Source organism: Falco peregrinus, chromosome 5 (genome assembly GCF_023634155.1).
Source record: "Falco peregrinus isolate bFalPer1 chromosome 5, bFalPer1.pri, whole genome shotgun sequence".
In the NCBI taxonomy this organism is placed as follows: Eukaryota; Metazoa; Chordata; class Aves; order Falconiformes; family Falconidae; genus Falco; species Falco peregrinus.
In genome coordinates this window covers 34,454,522-34,476,392 of record NC_073725.1, presented here as the reverse complement: position 1 = coordinate 34,476,392, position 21,871 = coordinate 34,454,522, and the positions used below count along the sequence as shown (strand labels likewise).

General features: G+C 43.0%; 1 protein-coding gene across 1 annotated transcript; it reads left to right on the top strand.

Moving 5' to 3' along the window:
• Window positions 1–15,159: 15,159 nt before the first annotated feature.
• On the top strand, window positions 15,160–17,241 carry ARL4A (ADP ribosylation factor like GTPase 4A). Its single transcript, XM_055806011.1, has 2 exons — window positions 15,160–15,300; window positions 15,516–17,241. Exon 2 carries the CDS (start codon window positions 15,600–15,602, stop codon window positions 16,200–16,202), a length of 603 nt encoding a protein of 200 aa, XP_055661986.1. The 5' UTR covers window positions 15,160–15,300; window positions 15,516–15,599; the 3' UTR covers window positions 16,203–17,241.
• Window positions 17,242–21,871: the final 4,630 nt, after the last annotated feature.

Below are 21,871 nucleotides of genomic sequence, written 5' to 3'. Positions count from 1 at the left end.
CAGAGGGTTAACTTTTCCGAGAACTTCAAAGTTACAAACCTGAGTGAAAATCAAAGAACTGGGTGCTTACAAGCTTGTGATCTCATCTTTAAGAAAAGCTACCATTGCTGTTATCAAACTCTTGGCTTTGTAACTTTCTGCTTGCAAAAATTATTGACTATAGAAATTACTATTTTATAAAATAGGAGAAAACAGGTGTATGTTTCTTTTGAAAGGATAGGTCTTGCTTTTTATTTGTGAGTGTAGATAAGGAGATGTTCTTCTCCTGCTGGAAGGAGGACAAAGACCTTTTCAGTTCCTCAGATACTGCACTTCACACAGCCACTGAGCAGTCTGTAATTATCTAATGATTGTGTTTGACACATACATACGTTTCTTCTCATTTTTTAAAAATAACAGTTATAGTAGCTTCTTAACCAAGGATTAGACAAGATTTGCCCTCCTTGTACATAAACATCTTCGGGAACACTGAGGGCTGTGAACTGGCGTAGTCTGCCAGCATATTCTGCAGCACTGTGAAAGCCTCTTTTCAGTTCCCTTGCACGAGACAGAGGAGCTTTTGTGGTCTCCTGGCTGGGCATTTGGGTTTACAATACATTGTCTTGGCACACTGATTACTGATGTTGAGAAGAGCACTGAGAGCTCATAACGGAACAGTGTTCCCAACGGGGCTTTAAGCACAACAGCTGCTAGCAACATTGCTCTTGGGTTTACTTGCTAGTGAGGAAGTTTATCTTTCATACATATATGTGCAGTACACACAAAGATGTATTTCTTTCTGTGAAGAAGCAGAGGGAGGGAGCACAGGCAGGATGGACTATGAGCGCTTGGAAATATTGAAGATTAAGCTGTTTTCAAGAAAATATTTAAGCACATAACTTTATGAATACACACAGCAAACAAAAAAAAAGACAAGACATAGCATCTGCCTTGTTTTCAGAATAAACAGGAAAAGCTGTGCAGATTTATACTGTACAGTCAAGAATAAGCTGTATCGTGCATTGTTATCACACAGTGATAGTATGTTCATGCTATTTGTAATGCCAAAAGTAGAGCTGAGTTAGCAGTTTCATTACGCTACCAAGCAGCAAGCATTCCTATGTTCTATTGGTTGTAAATACAGCATCATTTTTCATCTTTGTTATATAGAATTTCATTGCAGAAGAAAAATGTTAAGAACCCTTAGAGCCAACAGGACATCATGATACTATATAATACTGGTAATTTACATAAAATAGCATACTCTTAGAATATAACTGGAGATTGTACACAGGAGAGGAGCCAGCCTCTGGAATCACTGCTCTAAAAATCAATTTTGACCACAGCCCATAGTGCTATATAGCATCAGATCTGCTGTAAATGATTGTGTTACATGTAGCTCAATTCAATTGAACAGTTTGATCTCTTCCCAGTTCAGACTCACAAGGGCTTCACCTGCAAAAAGAAGAAAATGATGAAGATGGTGGGATTGTGGTATTATCCCTCCCAGGAGAACTAAGGAATCATACAGAAAATATTTTTCTCACTGGGCTATGGCAGGAGGTGCTGTCAGACATCTCTATAGGCTACAGGAACACTTCTTGTCATGAACTTTGTGATCTTCTTGTAGTTTTGATTTTTATTGGATAAAAAAAGGCTAAAAAAAAAAAAAAGCCAAAACAAGCCTCTTATTTTCCATGGACTGAAGCTGCTCTTCAGAGTCCATTTCTCTATAGGAAAGCTTGGAAAAAACCTTCAAACTTTGTTTTAAATGTGACTGCTTCCTCAGCATCCCACTGAAGTGCCTTTATGGCTTAAATGAGCCAAATGTAAGTATATAAGACAAAAAAGTACTATCTCATAAAATCAAAAACAGAGTTAGCTAATACTTTAATTTCCTGACTCCCCAAATCCTTGGGGTTTTGGGTTTTTTTAAGACAATACTTTTGTCTTTAGATAAATACATAGTACATTTTCCCCTTCTTATGGCTAGGACTTCTGGTGCTAAAATCGAAGGAACTTCTGATTTAACTGAAAACACAAACAGATCCTTAATCCATTACATGTCCTTAATGTCTCATTACATCCTCTCTAGAGTGGCCTAAAATTATTTGACATCCTCTTTATTGACATCCTCTAATATTAACACATTACCTTCTGCTAAAAATCTATAAACTACACTCACTTCAGTTAAAGCTTCCAAGGTGCAAGAGGGAGAAGGGCAGACCAGTAGGAACTGGGAGGCCCATCATGCCATAAAATTAGCCCATGAGTGTTCTGGCCCTTCTCCTCCGGCATGTCATTCTCCTCTTGACATTAAAGCATATTTGCATTACAGGAAAAAAAAATAATATCTGTCCCTACAGAACAGAACACGTAAGCTGATTTTTTTTATTTTTCTTCTAAATAACAGCCATCCAAGTTATTCCACGGGAGCAGATAGAAAGGGAATCAGCCTGTGCCAAGCTTCTTCCTAAATGCATCCACACTTCCACCTTGTAAGTGCTCTCTCCTCAAAAGGATGCTATCAGTGGACTGAGATCCACAAGATGGTACCTTTTATCAATCAGCAGTGAAATGTGGGCCTCTGCACACATTAAATGAAAGCATCAAGTGAAAACATTGATTTTTATTGTTCTGTAGATTACAGATCATTTGCTCAGAAAATTACCTGGGTCAAGTAGGGCCAATGAAGGTACATGCAATGTTACTTCAGGAATGTACCAGGAAACCAAGCAGTGAGGCTGGGACAATCTGGCCAGTGTCCCACCGCAGGGCCCAGAGACAGGCACGTTTGCTTTAGCAGCAATAATGCTTTTATTATTCTAACAAAGCCTCTTGACCAGAAGTTCTGGAAGAGCACAGCTCTCCCTGCTGCCCTTTAACAGATTTCACAGAGGTGATGAGCAGTTTCACAGCAATGGCAATATTAACATCAAGGCTGAATGTAATCAGGTGATTTTAACATCATCTACCTCACAATTCACTGTGCTTTGTGTTGTCTGATGCCCTTCCTACAGAAGAACCAGCTACAGCAACAATCCTAATGAAAAGAGACCATTGCTAGGAGGAACCAAAGACAAATCAGACGTTTACAGAGGTCTCAGAAAGGTCACGGGTTTCCTGTAATAGGCATGGTAGCACAGCTGACTCCCCATTTAACCAGCTGAGTGGGGCTGTAGGTGTCTTTGTTGGTGCCAAAGATTGGTGTCCTTCCCACCGCTAACCAGCTGCTCTCCTCCTGTACTTGGCCAAGAAGTTAGTTGTAGCAGGAGGAAGAGACTGGAGTGGCAGTAAATGTCTTACCAGCAAGGACAACAGGCAAGTAGCCCACTAACAATTCCCTACTTTCTTGCTAGATAGTCCCAGTCAACAGTAGATATCTCACACACCTCCTGCCGGACTCTGACCCATCCTGGCATTTGCAGATGCACTCCAGCATCCACTAACTAAATATTCTGTGTGTGAATTCCCAAAGCTCAAAGTGATCTTTTTTAAGATGGCGTGAGGAAAGGTGATGGAAGTTTGTCCTGTATTTAAAGCGGCAAACAAGGATCCTGGTAACCTGCATTCCCTGTGGTCTGTGCATCCTTGCATAACCTGAAGTAAATCGCTGAATTTTGGTGCTTCTATTCCCCACCTATTAAATGAGGATTTCTTTCATCCTTTCCCTGTTTATTTAAGCTGCGCTGTCTTTTACTGTGTGTTTGTACAGTGCTTGACCTAGTGAAGTCACTTCTCAACACTGTCATCTTGCAGGTACTGCTCATAATCCAGGCAGCTGCCAGGGTTGTTCGTGCCAAGCTGCACAGACTTGCTCAGAGCAAGATTAGACAATGAGACAAGTGCGATGCCTTGGAGACTTGCAGAAACATGGGTGCAGCTCCACCAGCGGTGGCACTGGGGCAGCAGAGCAAGGGCAGGAGCCAGCTCAGCTGTGAAGTAAAGCTTTTATGATATAACACAGTATGAGCAATAATAGCACCCCTGCAGCAGTACAGTTCAGGGTGGCTTTGTCAGAGCACTCTGTAAGTGGTAACTGTAGGTGCCTCTGCATCAGGTCCGTACGAATTCCTCTCCAGATGAGGGGCAGCTGCTCTGAGTATTATTAAGTGTGAGAGGAAGACAAGGCTCTGCTGTGTTTAAGAAGGAATAGCAAAATCCTCAGGTGCCTCTTTAGGTTGACCTGGAGAGTGAGAACATTTGCTTTTAAAAGGTATGTCAATTTGTCTGATCTCCCATGTCCTTATTTTTTTCTGCTGCTGTTAACGACACAACACCTCTCCACAGTCCAGCTCATTTTGTTTCTGACAAGTGGTATTTTCTGGGTGACTCAAGGATTGTGGCTGTTGATAATTTATTGGATCTTTCTTCTTTCATTACTGAGTTACGCTGGGTAGCAGACATCCACTGATGTGGCTTTAATCCAGAGGCTAAGTGTGAGGGATCCTGTCCACGGCAAAGTATACGAACTGAGAGGACCAAAAAGTGCCTGCTGGCTACAGACGGAAGGATGAAGAAAACTGCCAAATATCTTGTACATTTTGAGGCTTTGGTTTTGCACATCAATCGTACTTCCCCTCTTGAAATGTCTGCTGGCTGCTGCTATTGGTTTCACATAAAAGGAAGAATTTCATAGTTCTGTAACAGTGAAAGCTTGGGGTTAGGGACTCCATGGTGACTGCTAATAGCTATCGTTTTACCTCAACTCTGAATTATCACAGGTCTGAAAAACACTGAAAGATGTATATGCTTTATGTGCTAGACTGCTGGGCCTTCAATCAATCCTCAGCAAGAACTCAAAGATCAGTGATTTGAAGGGAGTGCAGTGGTGCTTACCTGAAAAAACCTCTGTCTGGAGTTGTGCTGAAGATGAAAGACCATGCAGATGTCGGTGTCCCTAAACAATTGGGCTGGGCCCTAAAGTCAGACTCAGCAGGTAGGATCTCTAAGGCTTAGTAACAGGCTTTTGCAGAATGACCTATAGTTTCAGAGGCCTTCCATCACTAAAATAGGAGGAAGGATGCAACCATTTGCCCTTCTTAAAGCTTTCTGATGCTTCCTTTGATGATTCAAATTGAGGTTGCATGTACTCACGAGCTGCAGGCATTATACATCTATCATACTACTCACCACTGAAAATCCAAAGACTTGAAAGCATGAAGAACTCCCTAAATAGTCCCTTTCTGCTTACAGTATGTCCATGCTTATTTTTTCCTTACATGGAGAGGTATTATCTGGTTTATTTTGCTTTTATGTCCCAGCAGTAGAAAGGCCTTGAATGAAATAAGTAAATTGGAAAAAAATAAGATTATGTTTATAGTATTGCACTGCTGCTTCTGCTTCCTAAGAGTCCTGCTTGGACTCTTCCTTAATCTGTGTCCGGTCCCGGCAGAGGTGTAGAGGAAGGCCTTCACAGATGAGATGAAAACTGCAGAGCTAACCCTTGCTGAACTTGGAACTACGGGCTCTGGCAGTATTGTCTCCATTCACTGGAGTGAAGTGATGTAATTAAAACCTCAGCTGAACAATCTGTTCCTCCCTAAGTTTATTTATGTGCCTTCCCTACTTTGTTTAAAGCCTGCTAAGTAGTACGGTGTGGCCATTAGAGCCAGAACAGGGGAAACCTAGACTCTTACAAGAAGCTGTGATGTCAACATAAGGCTTAAAAATCTATGTATTTGAAAATTAATATTTTGGCATGTTTTTACATAAGCAGAGTTTACAACTCTAGTGGCAGCAGCTGTTAGGTGCCATATTCTCTGAAAGACTTCTACTCTTTTTCAATACGATGAAACTGGAATGTATAATGTGGTTTGTTTAAATCATGTTTTCTGTGAGATGAAAGTAAAAATGATTTTGCAGAGACAGCTTTTATAAGGTCTTCAAAGTGAGTTTACTGTTGTTTCCATCCAAGAACTGAAACCTGGGAGTGTGAAAGAAAGCTTTCTGCCTAACACACTCGTGATCACCTTTCAAATCAATTTTCAATTGACTTAGCTTTTAAACTTTAGGAAACAGTAGGCCCAGTCTTGCATCCATTGAAGTATTTTGAAGTATATTGGGATTTACTGTTAACTTAAAAAGAGGACATGGTGAGCTGGTAAGACTTAAAAATTCTAGACTATAGCTAAGCAATGAGTTGAAATTACTGCTCCCTACCCACACAATGTTTGTCTTCCCTGAAACCTTGTTCTTTCATCCTCCTCTTTTCTTTGGTTTGTTTCTCGCTCCTTTTTTCACAGAACCATAATACAAGCTTGTTGAGCTCCCTAGGATAAGGGTCAGTTTTCCTTTGGCTGTGTTTGTATAGAACACAATAATAAAGGCACTGATTTCTCACTGAAACTCTGAAGTATTGTGACTGAGAATAATTATCTCTTCTTTTTTTTTTTTTTTTTTTTTTTTATGAAGCTTTAGAAACCCCAATAAATACCCAATACTTAACAAGTATCAGATGCTCATGGTGTGCCCATGAGACTGAAGCCTTCAGGCAGCAGTTGAGGCTAGCTGGTGAAACCCCAGAGGAGAGAACTCCTTTGGCTGCACTGAAACTTTGTAGCTCTTAGTCACAGTCTGTCCTTCTTTGCCAGCAATGGATTGGGCCACGTAGCGCAAATCTAGGTTTTATTTTGCTGGGCCAGATAAGCATTTTCCCCTGCACACTTCGGATGCCTCTTGACTAAAGGGCAGACTAGAAGATCTATCTAGTGACACAGGTTTTGAAAACGCCTCACAAATGCATCACAACTGCAGTCTGCAACGATGTGCCTGGGAATGACTTCTGGTAGGAAGTGAAGCAAGCACTACGGAGCATGAGGCCAGCGGATGCACAGATGCTCAGTGGACTTTCTAGGTTTTCCGTGGTTTACAAAACATGAAATCAATTTCTCTGTTAAAGAATATATTGTGTTGTTTATCCCCAGGAACACTGTTAATCTATTAACTACCTCATTAAGGAAATTACAACTACATTAGAGCTCAGTTATCTGACTAAAATTCATAATACATTTTTGCTTTCTTTAAAAAAATACAAATAAACCCTCCCCCTGTATCTAGGGAGCCAGCCTTTCTTTTTACTCATCTAAGAAAGAGATGCTTTCAGAAAGCCAGAGAGTAGCTATAATCCATACGTATTTGTTCTGTAGGTGACCAGGAGTTATAAGGAGCACTCACAAGCCTGAATTATTAGGAGCACGGATAAATCACAAAACAGTGGTTGGAGAACATCAAACAAATTGTGCTCTATTTCATTGTCTCCGCAGGGATTTACATTAGCTGTTGCCTCTGAACACCAGGCTCAAGGAGCTGTGACACTATCGCTGTACTACCTACAACATCATACACTGAAGCAGAGACCTTAGATTTTGCACAGCCCTCCTGGGAGTTCAGGCCTATCTCCCATAAAATTTTATTTCCATACACTGTAATCTCTGTGGAATCTTTTTCTATTGCTGCTATGCCTTTTTTAGGAGAGATGAGCAACTGAATTTCATCTTCAAGGTGTGCACTTAACTTGATTGACACAAAGCTATTGCAGATCCACAGCCTGCTCATTTTTACAGTGGACCCTGCGTATCGGGTGGTCATCTCCACTCAGCTGTTGCCAAAAGGGTCAGGACACATCCAAGAGCTGTGTGCACAGCGTACAGGCGTGTGCTCACGGCTCCTGCCAGCCACAGGGACAGGCTGGTCCCTGCAAATTAGTAGTGCTTCAGCGCTCTGTCTTTGAAATCGTGACTGTCTTTGAAATTCTCTCAGAGCAGGTTTCAGTGCACTGTACTTGTCATTTAAGCATTTAATTAACTGTATGCTAAGTCCTACTCTGTGACCTAAATGCCATACGCCTCTTGTCCTTGCACTTCCTTTTGGATATATGCGGGGCCTGAAGAACAAAGCATAGCTTTTAAATAAGTAACTGTTGCAAGTGGACAGCTGATTATGAAATAACTGGCTTAAATGAAAGTTTCATCCCACAAACCTTAGTCAGAAGTCCCAGTCAGAACTTGCATTTTTCCACTAGTCAACCAAGATACAAACTCATCCAAAAAATAAGCTTCCTTAGTTCTGTTGTTCAAGGTCTGTTTGTTTATCTGATCTTTTATAATTACAGCAAATCTCAGCGCCCTTACAGATGTTAAATACTTATACAGTATTTAGAAGGTTCTTTAGAAAAGCAAAATTTTAATTTTATTATACCTTAATCATTACGTTGTGCTAGCAATATTGCAAGGCAAACAGCAGTATCTGATGTACTACTAGTATTTCCATTATTATTCTGGACTGGGGAAAATACTTCCACATATTAAATCTAGCAATGCAGGGACAAAATAAAACAAGTGCTGCTCCTGTATTTGAAATTGTAGTACTTTTAATCTGCTTGCAAACTGCTTCCATTGTATTAAAGAAAAGTGATATATTTAAAAATTCTGCAACCCTCTTCGAAGGAAGCGTTGTGAGGAGATGGTAGCTGATACTGAAATCTCAGCTTGACAGAATTTTAAACTATTTGGAATAACTGTGGCATATAAAGAAGCTCTGAAGTGCCCATGGCTTTTCTGGGGGAAAAAATACTGGGGGGAAAAATAAAGCTCTTGGAATCAGTGCTGTAACTGGCTGTAACTGACAAGATTTTTGAACAGTAGCGTTGATTAGTCCAGCACTCTCAGCAAAAAAGCATGTTTGACTCAAGTCAGTAGTTCTAGAAAAAAAAAAAAAATGGTATTGCAAAGTCAGGGTGGAGGCCTGAGGACCAAGTTGCCGTGAATATCAGTACAGATGTCTTTGATCAGTATAAAAACATTGAAGAAAATACTCAAGCCAAGGCTGTAAAGCTCATACATAGCATCACACATTGAACACTTGAATTTCTCATGGTGCAGAAGTCTTAACTCACATACTGAAGGATTATTCACATACTGAAGTATTTTCTCCATTTATTAAAGAAACATCTTTGCTTGGGTTTTTTTTTGGGGGGGGGGTTGTGTTGTGGTTTTTTTTTTTGTAGCAACAGCTGCTTAGTGAAGTAGGGGTAAGGAGACTGAAAACTAGGGGTACCCGCAACATTGATGCTTTTTTCTACTCTTTAAAATTGCCCCATAACTAGTTGTATGTCTCAGTTTGGATTTTGTGACTATAAACTTTGTATCCTATGAAGACGGGATTTATGCTTAACCTTTATTAATTACATGCTGCTATTAAATGAACAATCAGTATGGTAGAGAGTTTTACAATACCAGTCCTTAATACCTAGATGCTGTTGTGGACAGCTGTTCTGCTGTTCCGCCCTGTCGCAGAAAGAAGGTGTGCTACTCGCACAACCACACGTACAGAAAGTGGTCAGGCAGTTCCCTGTGCTCTGCACACTTGGGAGTCACTGCTGTTACAGCCACCCTAGCAGAGGGTGAAGCAACCAAAATTCACAGAACTTGGAAGGTGGAGATAATTTTAGTCACCCTGAGACAATACTTGCAGTGTATGACTACGAACATTTATGAGCTGATACCACCTGTTTTTCAGCCAGCACACCTAAGCAGCATTGAAGATGCAACTCAGTGTGACGGCCAGTATCAAAAAGCAAGAATTCTTGTTTGCTAGCCTGCTACATGGTGTAATGTTTATTTATAAAAATGAAGGCAGTAAAATGTAAATGTTAGACTTCATGTGAAGGTACGTATGAAATGAGAATAGGTTGAATTAACTGGTCTAATCAGAGTGGTAACTTAAATTGTAACACACAGTGACTCTGTTTCCTACTGCTCTAAGCTTTGTTATTTATTGTGAGGAAATAGATTTTCTACCACCAACTACTTTTTAATAATCAAAGCAAAATAATTCATGCAGCACGTAAGTTAGCATAAAAGAATTCAGCAGCCATAGCAAAGATAAAAGGCTTCTTTGTGCAAAACATTTTGTATGTCAATTTAAGAGACGGTCTTAAGAACAAAATTTCATGTGTTGCAATTTGTCAGCAATTTCATTGTTACTGCTTATTTTCCAGGGGGTTCTCAAAATCCATGGTGAAACTGCTGTAGTATTTCATGTGGGGATTTGATATTCTTTTACAACCATATAATGTCATCTCAAAGCAATACTTTCTTAGCTCCACTCTTTGATCTAGGGTATAGTTGAAGAGGAGTGACTTCAATGTTTGAACAAAGCTACAGTTGGTTACTGAAATAATAATAAACAATATTATTAGTACATACTTTAATAGAAATTACCCTGGCCTAGGTCTACCATGTCATTGCACTGAAATGCAATTGATTTTCTCTTTCACACACATTGAGAAATCTGCTCGGTTTCTGCATAGAGCAACAGGAATTGGTGATGTGAGGTTGCTAACATGTCTCTCACGCAGACAGAGGTGTTGGGATCCCGTCACTGTATGCCAGCTACCTGTAGCTAGCAGTGCATTGTCCTTGCAATTTCATTCTCCTTATGGCTTCATTCCTGCGTGTTTTACAACTAATTCAGCTCCACGATGCAGTTGGTTTGTTCCTCTCCGTCCTTCTGCATTTGGTCATATTTGCTTCTGTCCTTTACTGTTGTGTAGTTCTGGCTGTATCCCTCTGGGTCTGTAGTATATGGGATTTGGGTCATTTGTCTTATATTTCACTTTTTGTTTGATTTGCATGTTACTCACAACACATGGTATTATTAAAAAATAACTGCTAAGGTGATTAGCTATTGAACTGGATAATGAATGTCATTATCCTGTTCTACAGAATGATGGTATTTAATCAAAACAAAAGGACTATTGTGCTTATCTGCCCAAGGAAATTCAAGCCTTTGCTTTGGAAAGAACATCTCATACACTGTGTTACTGGATGTGGTTGTGTAACAACAGTCATATCGGCCTGAATGGAATTTACCTTTCCAATGACCATCACTCAGTGAAAGCTCTGATTTAATGTCTTGCAACAGTGAACCTCTCGTGAACTGTTAGTTTTTAATTTTCATTAATTTCTGTTTCCATCTGAAAGACTTTCTTGTGAAGTACACGTGCAGCCTTGCAAGTGGATGTTGGATGATCCTTCGCATTTTTGTTTTAATCTGGGCACTGCAGGATCGCTCCTGTGTTAAACGTGCGCGTGTGTTAAAGGGTAATGTGAGTCTCTGCTGCGTGATAATGTTAAAATTTACAAGAGCCTTCTCTTTCTGCTCTGTGCCGATTCTTTCTTGGCAATGTTTCAACCAGTTTCATGGCCCATATCCCTAATAAGGACTAAGTTTCATAGAGGCAGTTAATAGCTGCTGCATTGGAGGCCTGGCCCTGCTGAACCTGTCCTGAACCCAAAGTATCCCTGGACCATTTAGGAATTTAAAAAATAATCCCATTTTACCATAGTGAAGAAGCTGCACATTATGCAGGTGCTGCTTCTTTTTTCCTGAAACACAAAGGTTTGTCCCTGGCTACCTTTTACTCTGTAGAAAATATATGTAGACTACATGTATGAAACATATGTAGAAAATAACATATTACCATTTACCCTGGTAAGTTGGTATCAAAGAAAGGGGAGACGTTTTTTAGCCCAGAGAAACTAAAGCTGCAGTTGTTTTCATGAGCTAAGGAATGCTGAGCCAGAATGATGTTAGGAAGTGAGAAAAGTATCAGTATGTGAAATGACCCCAGCACAGAAATTAGGCACCTCCCTATTTCACATCACGAAGTCTGCACATGGCTGAAGCCTTTTTCCAGCGTTTCTTCATTGCAGTTATTTTCACCTGTCATCTAATAACAGCCCTCTCCCCCATTTAGCTACATACTTGAAAAGAAAGTATATTTCTTGCTGTATGCCTCCTTCATTGAAGACTTCTAGAGGATAATCAAAGCCTTACTTCACCCTTACCAACCTTATCAGAGGTTGAATGTGTCAGCTTTCTTACACTCCCACTAATTTAGAGACCATTACTCCCTCATAACACCTGCCCAGTCTGTAGTTTGACTTTGTAAAGTAGCATGAAGTGCATGGGAGGAGTTGATCAACTTGGATTGTTACTTAATAGCCGATTTACAGAAATCCCTACAGGCATTAATTAAGATCAAGGTGCTAAACACTAAGAAGACTTACAATGAAAAACAGTCCCTGCCCCAGAGAGTTCATAATTCACTTTAGAGCAAGTTGCAACAGGTGAATGAGATAAATTAACTGTAGGAAAGGAAACAGAAGTAGAACAATCTACTTCTCAGAAGCATTTTCTGGACAGTGTGAATCATTTTTGTGCATATGTTTACAAACACAGGAATGCTTTTTTGCTCAAGATGTTAATTTCTCTCTAATCTTAAAATGTCATAAAAGTCTGCTTCCAAAGAAACACATCATCAGTGAGAGTCCTTCTCTGACTAGTGCGTTGGGTGTGCTACACTCTAGTAAAATCATCAGTTCTGTATCCCTCCCTATTCAAGGGCACCAAAATCTGTTACAACGTACTGACTGCTTTTCAGCAGAGCAAAAGATAAAGGCAATCTTTCTACATTTTATGTTTAAAATTAAAATACCTCCAGTAAAAGTCAGAGCTAGCCCATATCCCTCCTTGTGGAATTAATTGTAAAATATTTTATTATAAAGCTGTGTTAAAGTGTGAACAGATCTTGGTAACAATCAGACATTAAAGTTTAGAAGACTGTAATATCTAATAGGCTTATTTTTCCATTGAAAATAGGGAATACATAATTTTGTAGGTGGAGATAAAGGTCAATTCGATTTAGTTCAGCTTGTCAAGTTTCATGAACAAATCTATTCTCTCTAGTAATATTCCTTAACAAGGTATTTCTATCTGGTTTCCACCAATTTTAAATTACTGAAAACCATCCAAGAAATAATTAAGGCCCACTTTTACTGTCACTGTAAGTGCTTTTCTATTACATTGTATGCTGTGCAGTTCTTTATGCTACCCGAAAGTAGGGTAAAATACTACCAAATCAGAAACCTTACTAGTTGGCCTTAGTTGTAGTAACTTTCCCCTACTTTTCCATAGATGTAAAATCACTTTTCTATACAAACAGGCCACTTCCTTCAAAGAGAGTCATCTGTACGATCAGGATGTAAATAACCAACAAAGATAAAAGCAGTGAAACATTAATCTCAGATGTAAGCAAATGAGAATTTTGCTATTTTTGCTAGAACTACAATGGATATCGTAACACTTTAGTAACATGAAACCTGGCCTACAGCACACTGTGGAATTTCTGTTGCTATACAGTGTCCTTTTACTATCAAATTACTTCTCTTTTTATACACCATAATTTTATGATTTAAAATATAAAGTACAATGCTTTCAAAGGGGAAAAAAAAAAAAAGATTGCCAGAATATTCTTACAAATTCATCCCTTTTCAGCAGCCACATCAAGAAATTTGAAAGTCTTCTAGAAAAAATGCAGTTAATATTGAAAATGCCACCTTTTCTCTTTTACTGGAGGCAAGCTGGTCAAAGACTTGGACAATTGTGGTATGAAGTAGGGAAAACACACTCGGAAATGTAGCCTTCAGTAGCACAATAGTTTTAATTAGTAGTCAAATGTATGCTTTTAGCAAAAATATTGATTTATTTCATTTTTATCTAAGTAAGGGTTATAGATGAAGGCTCTTACAGTATGCTCTGCTCTGAAACCAGCATGCCCAATCCTTTTGTGTGCTGTTGCTGTTTTACACTGAGGTGGTATACATCCAACACAGGCAGAAGTAACCACCTACATCACCACAGCTGTAGGAAAACTACAGTGGCAAACACAGTAAGCGAAGAGGGTCATGCAAAGGAACAGAATGATGGAGAGACAGCAAGAATATCTAAGTCGAAGTACTTGGCCAGGGCCCCTCTAAAACCCCGTTATGCTCTGGAAACAGTAACACACAAAAATGTCTTATTAGGTGCTAGTAATTGGTTCAGACTTTGAAAGACTTCACTGCTCAAAGCAGGCTGATATATTAAAAGGCCACTCAACACATCCTTGTGGTGCGAGAAGCTTTCCTTGTAACTAATCCAGGCGCCATGTACGTTCAGTCAGCCCAGAGCACTGCTCCCAACTCTATATACTGGGCACCTAACTGGGTGATTTCATACACTTCGTAATTCCCAGCTCCTTCCGGACTGCTCTTCTCCTGTCTCACGGGAACAGGCCAAGGGCAAGAAGAGTGCGGCAAGAACACCGCGCCGGGCTTGGGGCCTTCGACTGCTCTTACTTGCTGCCAACGCCAGGAAACCGCGCCCACGGCCCTCCCTTGCCCTCCCGCCCCGCCCGCGCCCGCAGAGGGCCCAGGGGGGCCAGCAAGGCACCCGGCGGGCTCCCCCGCGGCCCACAGCCCGGCCCGCCAGCCGCCTCGCCGCGGGGGCCGGAGCCGTGGGCAGCCCGCGGAGGCTCCGAGCGCAGCCCCGACAGCCCTGCGGCGCGCCCGGCTCCCCGCGGCGGGGCGGGGGCGGGTCACGTGGGCAGGGCGGCCGCCGGGGGAAGGCGCCCCGCGGGCTAACGCTTTGAGAGCCGTTGCTAGGTGACGCGAGGGCGCGTGCCGCCCGCGGGAGCGGCCGGTGGCAAGGGAAGGATGACGCAACGGCCGGGCGAGCGGAGCGGCGGCCGCCCCGCACCGGGAGGCTCCCGGCGAGAGGGGCGTTGCTGCCGGCCCCCGCGCGGGTGCGCAGGGGAGGAGGCCGGGCAGCGCAGCCCGGCAGGTGCGCTGTGAGGCGCCGCCAAGCCGTCTGCCGGGCCGCTAGGGGGCGGGGCTACAGTGACAGCACCCGCGTCCAATGGGCGCACGCGCCTCCGGCGAAGAGGCGGGGCGCTGAGGACGGAGGCGCCGCTGCCGCCCGCCCGCCCGCCGCAGAGGGTGAGGCGCTGCCGGTACCGCCCGCCCGTTAAGGCACAGGCCCGCGCGCTGTGGCGGAGGGCGCGGCGGCTTTCCCCGAGGACTCCGCCCCGCGAGTCCCGGCGCGGGGGCCGGAGGGGGCCGTCGGGCAGGGCGTGGGCTGCGGGCGGTGCGAACCCGCCGCTGCGAAGGCCGCGGCCCCGCCCCCGGCCGCGCTCGGCCCCGGCGTACGCTCGAGGACGGTAAAATTCGAGTACTGCGGTGAGTGGCCGGTGCTGCCGGCCAATAGGCGAGGCGGCGCTCGCCCTCCTCCCCGCCCCCGCCGCTCGGCGTAGCCAATGGGGGGCGAGGGGCGGGGCGCGCGGGGCTAGGCGCGGGCTGGGAGGTGCCCCGCCGCCAGATGCGGGGGAGTCGCGGCAGCGGCGGCAGCGCGTGCGGCAGCGGCGGCACGCGGGCATGGGGACGCGGGCTGCCTTCGCCTCCTCGCGCTGAGGGACGCGCTCGCCGGCGGAGCCAAGCGGTAGGCGCGGGGCGGTGGCGAGGGGCGCAGGTGCCCGGCGAGCCGCACTGCCGGTAGCGGCCGCGTCACGGGGCGGCGGAGCCCGCTGGGCCGGGCGCGGGGCTCGCGGCCGCCTCCGCTGTAGTCGGGGCGGCGGCGCTGGCCGGCGCGTTACGGCCGCGGGGCCCCGGCGACGGGAGGCCAGCCGCGGGTAACGCCGCTTGTGTCGTCGGCAGGATCCGGGCGTAGCGCGGCGGCCAGCGTAGCCGTGGGAGCCGGCCTCTGCTCGTGGCAGCCTGCTGTCACCGCCCCGGCTGGCGATGGGGAATGGACTCTCGGACCAGACGCCGATCCTCTCCAGCCTGCCTTCCTTCCAGAGCTTCCACATCGTCATCCTGGGACTGGACTCCGCGGGAAAGACGACCGTGCTCTACAGACTGCAGTTCAATGAGTTCGTCAACACCGTGCCCACGAAAGGATTTAATACGGAAAAAATCAAAGTGACCCTGGGCAACTCCAAAACGGTCACCTTCCACTTCTGGGATGTGGGCGGCCAGGAGAAGCTCAGGCCGCTGTGGAAGTCGTACACGAGGTGCACCGATGGCATTGTGTTTGTGGTGGACTCTGTTGATGTCGAGCGAATGGAGGAGGCCAAAACAGAACTTCATAAGATTACTAGGATATCTGAAAATCAAGGAGTGCCTGTCCTTATCATTGCTAACAAGCAGGACTTGAGGAACTCTCTCTCCCTTTCTGAAATTGAGAAAATGTTAGCGATGAGTGAGCTGAGTTCTTCAACACCCTGGCATTTGCAGCCTACCTGTGCAATCATTGGAGATGGACTCAAGGAGGGACTGGAGAAACTACATGATATGATAATTAAGCGAAGGAAAATGTTGAGGCAGCAGAAAAAGAAGAGATGAGTTCTATCTTGACTTTTCTATTTTAGATTAGTTACATGGTCAAAATTTGACGTGAGACAGCTTCCAAACCCAGGCCTGCTTGTTTGGATGCCGTTAAGCTTAGTTATGTTAAACAATCAGTTGCACGACCTTGCCGAGTGGAAGGCTGTGCAGTTACGGAACTTTTTTTTTTTTTTAACTAGTCTCTTTTGAGTTTTATGGCTCTGCATTATTTCAGAAGCCCTAATAGATGATGTAATACTATCAGGAAATGGATGGGTGGGTATATGTGACATGGATGTCTAAATAGCCAAATAAACTGAGGGTTTTCTGCTTAGTGTTGTATTCATGTTTGAGGGTGCCCTCTGCAAGCAATTTGCATTGAAGGCGTTCTGTGTTTTTAAACTTATAATGCTCGTAAGTGGAGTGTTTAGGTGAACATTATACAGCTTTAAAAATATGTATGAAGCTAGTAACCCATTATTTCAAGAGGCTGTTTCTTACCTTGTTTGGGGATTTCTATGAAAGCTTGGCTACATGTGTAGTTTTTTTAAATTTGGCACTTTTTGAAATTGAATCATGTTCAGTTCAAGTACTTGAAATTTAAGTGCTGTGGATTCTTCAACTGATAAAAGAATGACTTTCTGACAAGTAAAAATGTAAACAACACGCTGGAGCATGAAAAAGTCGTTTCCCAACATAGAGCATGTTTTTGGTATGTAGGGTTCTTATTTTTTTTAGAAGTAGCCATTCATCATTATAAAGTGCTAATCAGGTTTAAAAGTGTTACTCAAAATTAGTAATTTATTTCTGAATGATGAGCATTATGTCCTTCTACTATCACTATCTAGTTAAAAAGTAAATTAATTGCAGTAAAGGAACTGTAAAGAATAACTCTGGCTGTTGTGGTTCTAACCAGTGCAGCATTCTTCGCTCTACTGGTGGTTTTTCTGGCAATAAAACAAAATTATAATGAAGTAAAGATGGAGTTAAAATTAGCAGAGCACATCTTGTATCTCCCAAAAATACCCCCTTTTATTAAAGTGGTATTGCTATGTCACTTTCACCGTATGCTTTTTTTATCGTGACTCTTAAAGTATTTTGTGGTTAGGAATGTAATAATGCTTTATACACTCAAACATTTGACACTACCGGGGTGGGGTGGGGGGAGTGGGGGAAGAAGACTTTCAAGATGGGCCTGTGTTCTGCTTTAATTATGCTTTAAGCTGTTCTTGTTTACAGAGTGTGCAAACAGTGTTAACCGGGCAGGATAGTGCTTGATGGAAAAGGGAGGGTAGTTTTTCTTACTGGTAGAGAGCTTCAAGTGACTCTAGATACTTGGCTGGCAATTAAAAGGGCTAAAACGGAGCCTGGATTTTTAAGACTAACTTTAGTGGTGCTGTAAAAATTCATCAGAATGTTAGATGCTCTTTAAACTTCTAGTGGAAATACCAGATTAAAAAAAAAAAAAAAGGCAAAAAATCTATTTCCTCCTTTTACTCAACCAGCAAAGTAATAATTTTTTCTTACCTGCTGCTGTGTATCAGGAGGTTGACAGCTACAAACCTGAATGTCAATCAGTGTAACTTAGATATGTTTAAAGAAAAAAAAATCAAACTTTTTAACCAGCAGCTGTTTGTCCAGGAGGTAACCAAAAATGCACTTTAGTGTCTTCAATAACTGAAAGGTGACGGCTGTTTTTTTATGACATCTTGGTCCTTTTTGAATAAATTGAAGTAGCTTCCAGTGGAGCTTTTGTATGTTGGTTATACATGTACCTGCACTGGTGACATTGTAAGTCACTTACTCAAGTAATGTCTATATTTATAGAAATGTGGATGACTTCTTAAACCTCAATAAACAATTCAAAAAAAGTCTGTAGAGAGAAGGTGTCTGACTACTTGTACTACAGTGGTATGTTCTCATCAACCTCTGTGCACATATTGGTTCTAGTAACAGTAGAACTATTTCTGTTCAAAACCAAAGTCTTGCAAATGTGCTGAGGCTCATAAATATCACTGTTATAAATTGCAGGTGTCTCCTTAAAAACTTTTAACTCAATGGCATGTCTGTATATTTGCAGAAGAAATATTAACTGCAGTGGCTCTTTTCTGAAGTGGTGGATCTTGCATAATTTGAAAAATCTTTTATATAGCTGAACCTATTTTGTGTTATGTGCAATGCTTAATAGGCAATGTTGGGCATTTATCACGTGTACTCAGAGGTGGTACTTAATTTAGTACCTTCAGGCTCACGTATCTGAAGCTGAGAGATTCACGTGTATTTAAGCCTTGCGTGAATTTCCTCCTCAGATTTTATGGCAGTGAGTAGAATGTGGCAAGAGATATGGAAGCTTCTAATTAACTTTAGAACCTGATCGTAGACAAGACATGCTTCATTTAGCCTGCAAATGAAAATTGCTAAGTTTGAAGAAGAACATCTAAACCTATGTCTCAAAAACCTGGTAGTTTCATTTGTTTATGTAATGTGTGGCACATTGAGGTGTAGGTTACTAACAGTTTTGAGAAAAAGCTATATTGGTGATGCTGAGCCCTATGAATTTGAGGTGCAGTTAGTATAATCTGGCTAACATTTTCCTTCTTACTAGGTGCTAGTACCAGGTACTAGTAGGCTGGGGAAGGTGAGATGGCAGGCTGGCTTTTTATACCTAGTAAACAGCCTGTACAATACAAAATAATAATTGCTTCGTTTTGAGTATGTTAGGCTTGTATTGGGACTAGTTGAAAAGTCATTCTGCTTGAAAAGTCAAGTGGATTTTGTTCTGCCTGTTAAACATGCTAGTGTTTATCTGGTGACAGTCTCTCTAAACTCTTCTATGTATAAGAGCTTCAGTGACTGATTTTAAGTGCAAAGACATGACTGATCGGTACTCAGGCACTCTGGAGGAATAAGTGAGAGAAGGTGGAGAGTAGGGTTTCTAAAATGTCATTGTTATGTTTAATACTGACTTGGAGGCAGAAAACTGAGTGGGGGATGAGCCTTTATCTGTACTAGAACTGTTTTGTTGGAGTATTACTGTAACTGTTCTAAGTAAAATATACAAATGTAGCTGTACCTGAAACTCTTTTGTGTTACTATGACGAAGTCTCCAAGTGATTGCAGGAGAGCATTTAGTATCTTAGCCAACTGAGTTTCTGCTGACATAGTTCTGTCAGCCTGGGATCACTCTCTTCCACACAACGATTTGACAGTTCTGGCCTAAATACTGGTATGTGTAAGAAAATCTTTAGAGAAGCTGAGTAAGCAGGTGTAATTTTATTACAATGCTGGAGTTAACTTCAATTTTAATATTTTTTTTCTAAAATGGGCTACAAATGACACCGTTCTTCAAGGCAGTAGGTAAGTTAAGTATCTTAAACTGCTGCTAGTTTAAGGAGGTATGGAATTGCTTTTAAGTCGGTACAGCGCTGTTGAACAAACCACAAGGTCTTGTAACCTTATCACCGTTGTCTTAGCTTACAGAAGTTGGTCTGGCGTTGCCTCAGCTGTTTAAGCACACCCAATCATTTAAAGTTAACTAGCCTTCGGGATCTGGCCTCTTGTTTTCTAGCTGTGTAGCTGTGTATTGGCTTATGACTGTTTCAGCTTGCAAAAAGTACTGTTAGGATGGTGAGACTCCTTCAGGTTCTTGACATCACTTTTAAGTTGTGTTGCTCGGAATGTGCATTTACATGTTAAAATAAAAAACACTGGGTTTCAGCCAGGTGATCGGTGAAACTTTTCTCTCTTCGTATTTTCATGTTTTTCTGAGACATGCTTGATGTTTTGTGTGGAAAGCAGTACCCACAGTCAGTCCGGTGTTCCCAGCCTGACTTTGGTGCTTCTGTACCACCTTACGCAGCACGTTGATCCTGCAGGAGTTTATTCTGTGGGCCTCCTCAGCTGCGGAGCAAGGAGGAGCTGCAAGCAGTCTGGTCCGGTGGGGGCTAGCTGAGCCCTGCTGGACCCCGGCAGGTCTGTGTGAAGGCAGCTCTGCCTTCTTGGAGGGGCTTACTTGCATCCTGGATCCTTTGTTTACAAATAGCAGGGTGTTAATTAGTGTCTGGTTGAAACTTTTTGTTGAGAGGCCAGTGTCATTGTTGGCATTGCAGGAGGATTTAGATACTGCTACAAAGAAGGACTTGATAAGGCAGAGTGTGGAAGACCTATAGGCAATCTGCATACCCTGTATATAGGGCATGGACCCTCATGCAGTCTTGATTCAGCTGTGTGGGCTGTGGTGCATCTTCCTTTACTTCGGAGGGAGAAAGAATCTAAGCGTGAATCGGTGCTTTTTGGATCAGTGTTTTCACTTTACTGACGGGTGACTCATCTTTTGAGGGGTCACAGTGTATACAGCCTGGCCCTGACCGCTGGCAGCTTTGTGTCCCTGAGCCAGAACAACAACTGCTGCTGCTGAAAGGGATGTGTAGGGAGCTGTGAATGGGCATTGTCTCCTGTTTGTTTAGTCTGGGGGATGAGGAAAGCATTTTATTTTATTTTATTTTTTTAATCCTGAGTGACATAGGTATGTGAAGGCCTGCCTCTCTTGCGCTGCTCTGCAGGCTGTGGTTATTTTTAGGAACAGTACAAGACTGCAGAGCTGTGTGGATCAACTCTTGCATGTGTTTTTAAACTGAAGGGAAGTGCTCAGCCTGACTTTGCAGCAGGGGGGTGCCTGGGGTTGTCATAAGGGCTCCCACAGCCACCCTGCCTATCTGAGAACAAAATGACAGGCTGATCTGTAGCTGGCGGCTTGCCCTTCTTTAAAACATCAGTCAGTGTTCTTAAACCACCTGTAAAGAAGCAAAAACACAGTTTCAAAGATCTAGCTGGAAAAAAAAATGCCAGGTAGTAAATTAAGGACTGGACTTTCCTCCATGCCAGTGTCCTGGTTTTTTGGAGCTCGCTGTGAGTGATCCAAGGCACCTGTGTGGTGGCTGGGTGATGCTGCCTGCAGTCTGCGTGCTTGCTACGGGGCCTGGCGAGTGGCACAGCCACTGAGTACTCGCACACTGATTTTATTCAAAGGCAAACCCAAAATCTTAAGGAGAAAAAGTAGGCAGGGAGGCCAGACAGTGCTTCCAGACTGGATACCTGCTTGCAAGCAGCGCAGGAAACTAAGAGATGATCATCCCTGAGCTGCGAGGATTATACAGTTTCTTAGTCGCAGCTATATTTACACACCTGCTACACCAGAATTAAGAGCTCAAGATGACAGAATAGTTAGAAAAGAGAAGGTCAAGTACAGTCGTTGGCTGTGGGGTGTTGTGGAGGGAGAGAGAGGATTTGAAACTTGGGTTTTCCTGGTTTATCAAGACACAGTGAACCGTAAGGGGAATAGCCATGCCTTTAGGCTGCTTAATTGGTTTTAAATCTTTATTGGTTTATGCACTGTAGTTGTCCTATTGCTGAAATGAAACAATACCTCATTTAGGAAAACCGCCTAATCACTGCATTAATCTGAGTCCACTGACAAAGGAGAAGGTTAGCAGGGGTGTTGAGCCTTGTTAAATGCACTGAGGGCTCCTGGCTGGCTCACAAGCTGCTGTATTTCAAGGTCTTTTCTAAAAATAGCAGAATGATAGAATTTAGGTCAGGCGAGGTAAAGGTGTGAAGCCTGATATCTCAGACACTACCACAGTCCAGAGGTACCTGTAACCAACTCACCTTCTGTTACCATTTTGTGA

Bases quoted from the DNA above. Each gene is read 5' to 3' on its own strand.
- ARL4A (XM_055806011.1), top strand. From the start codon at position 15,600: ATGGGGAATGGACTCTCGGACCAGACGCCGATCCTCTCCAGCCTGCCT.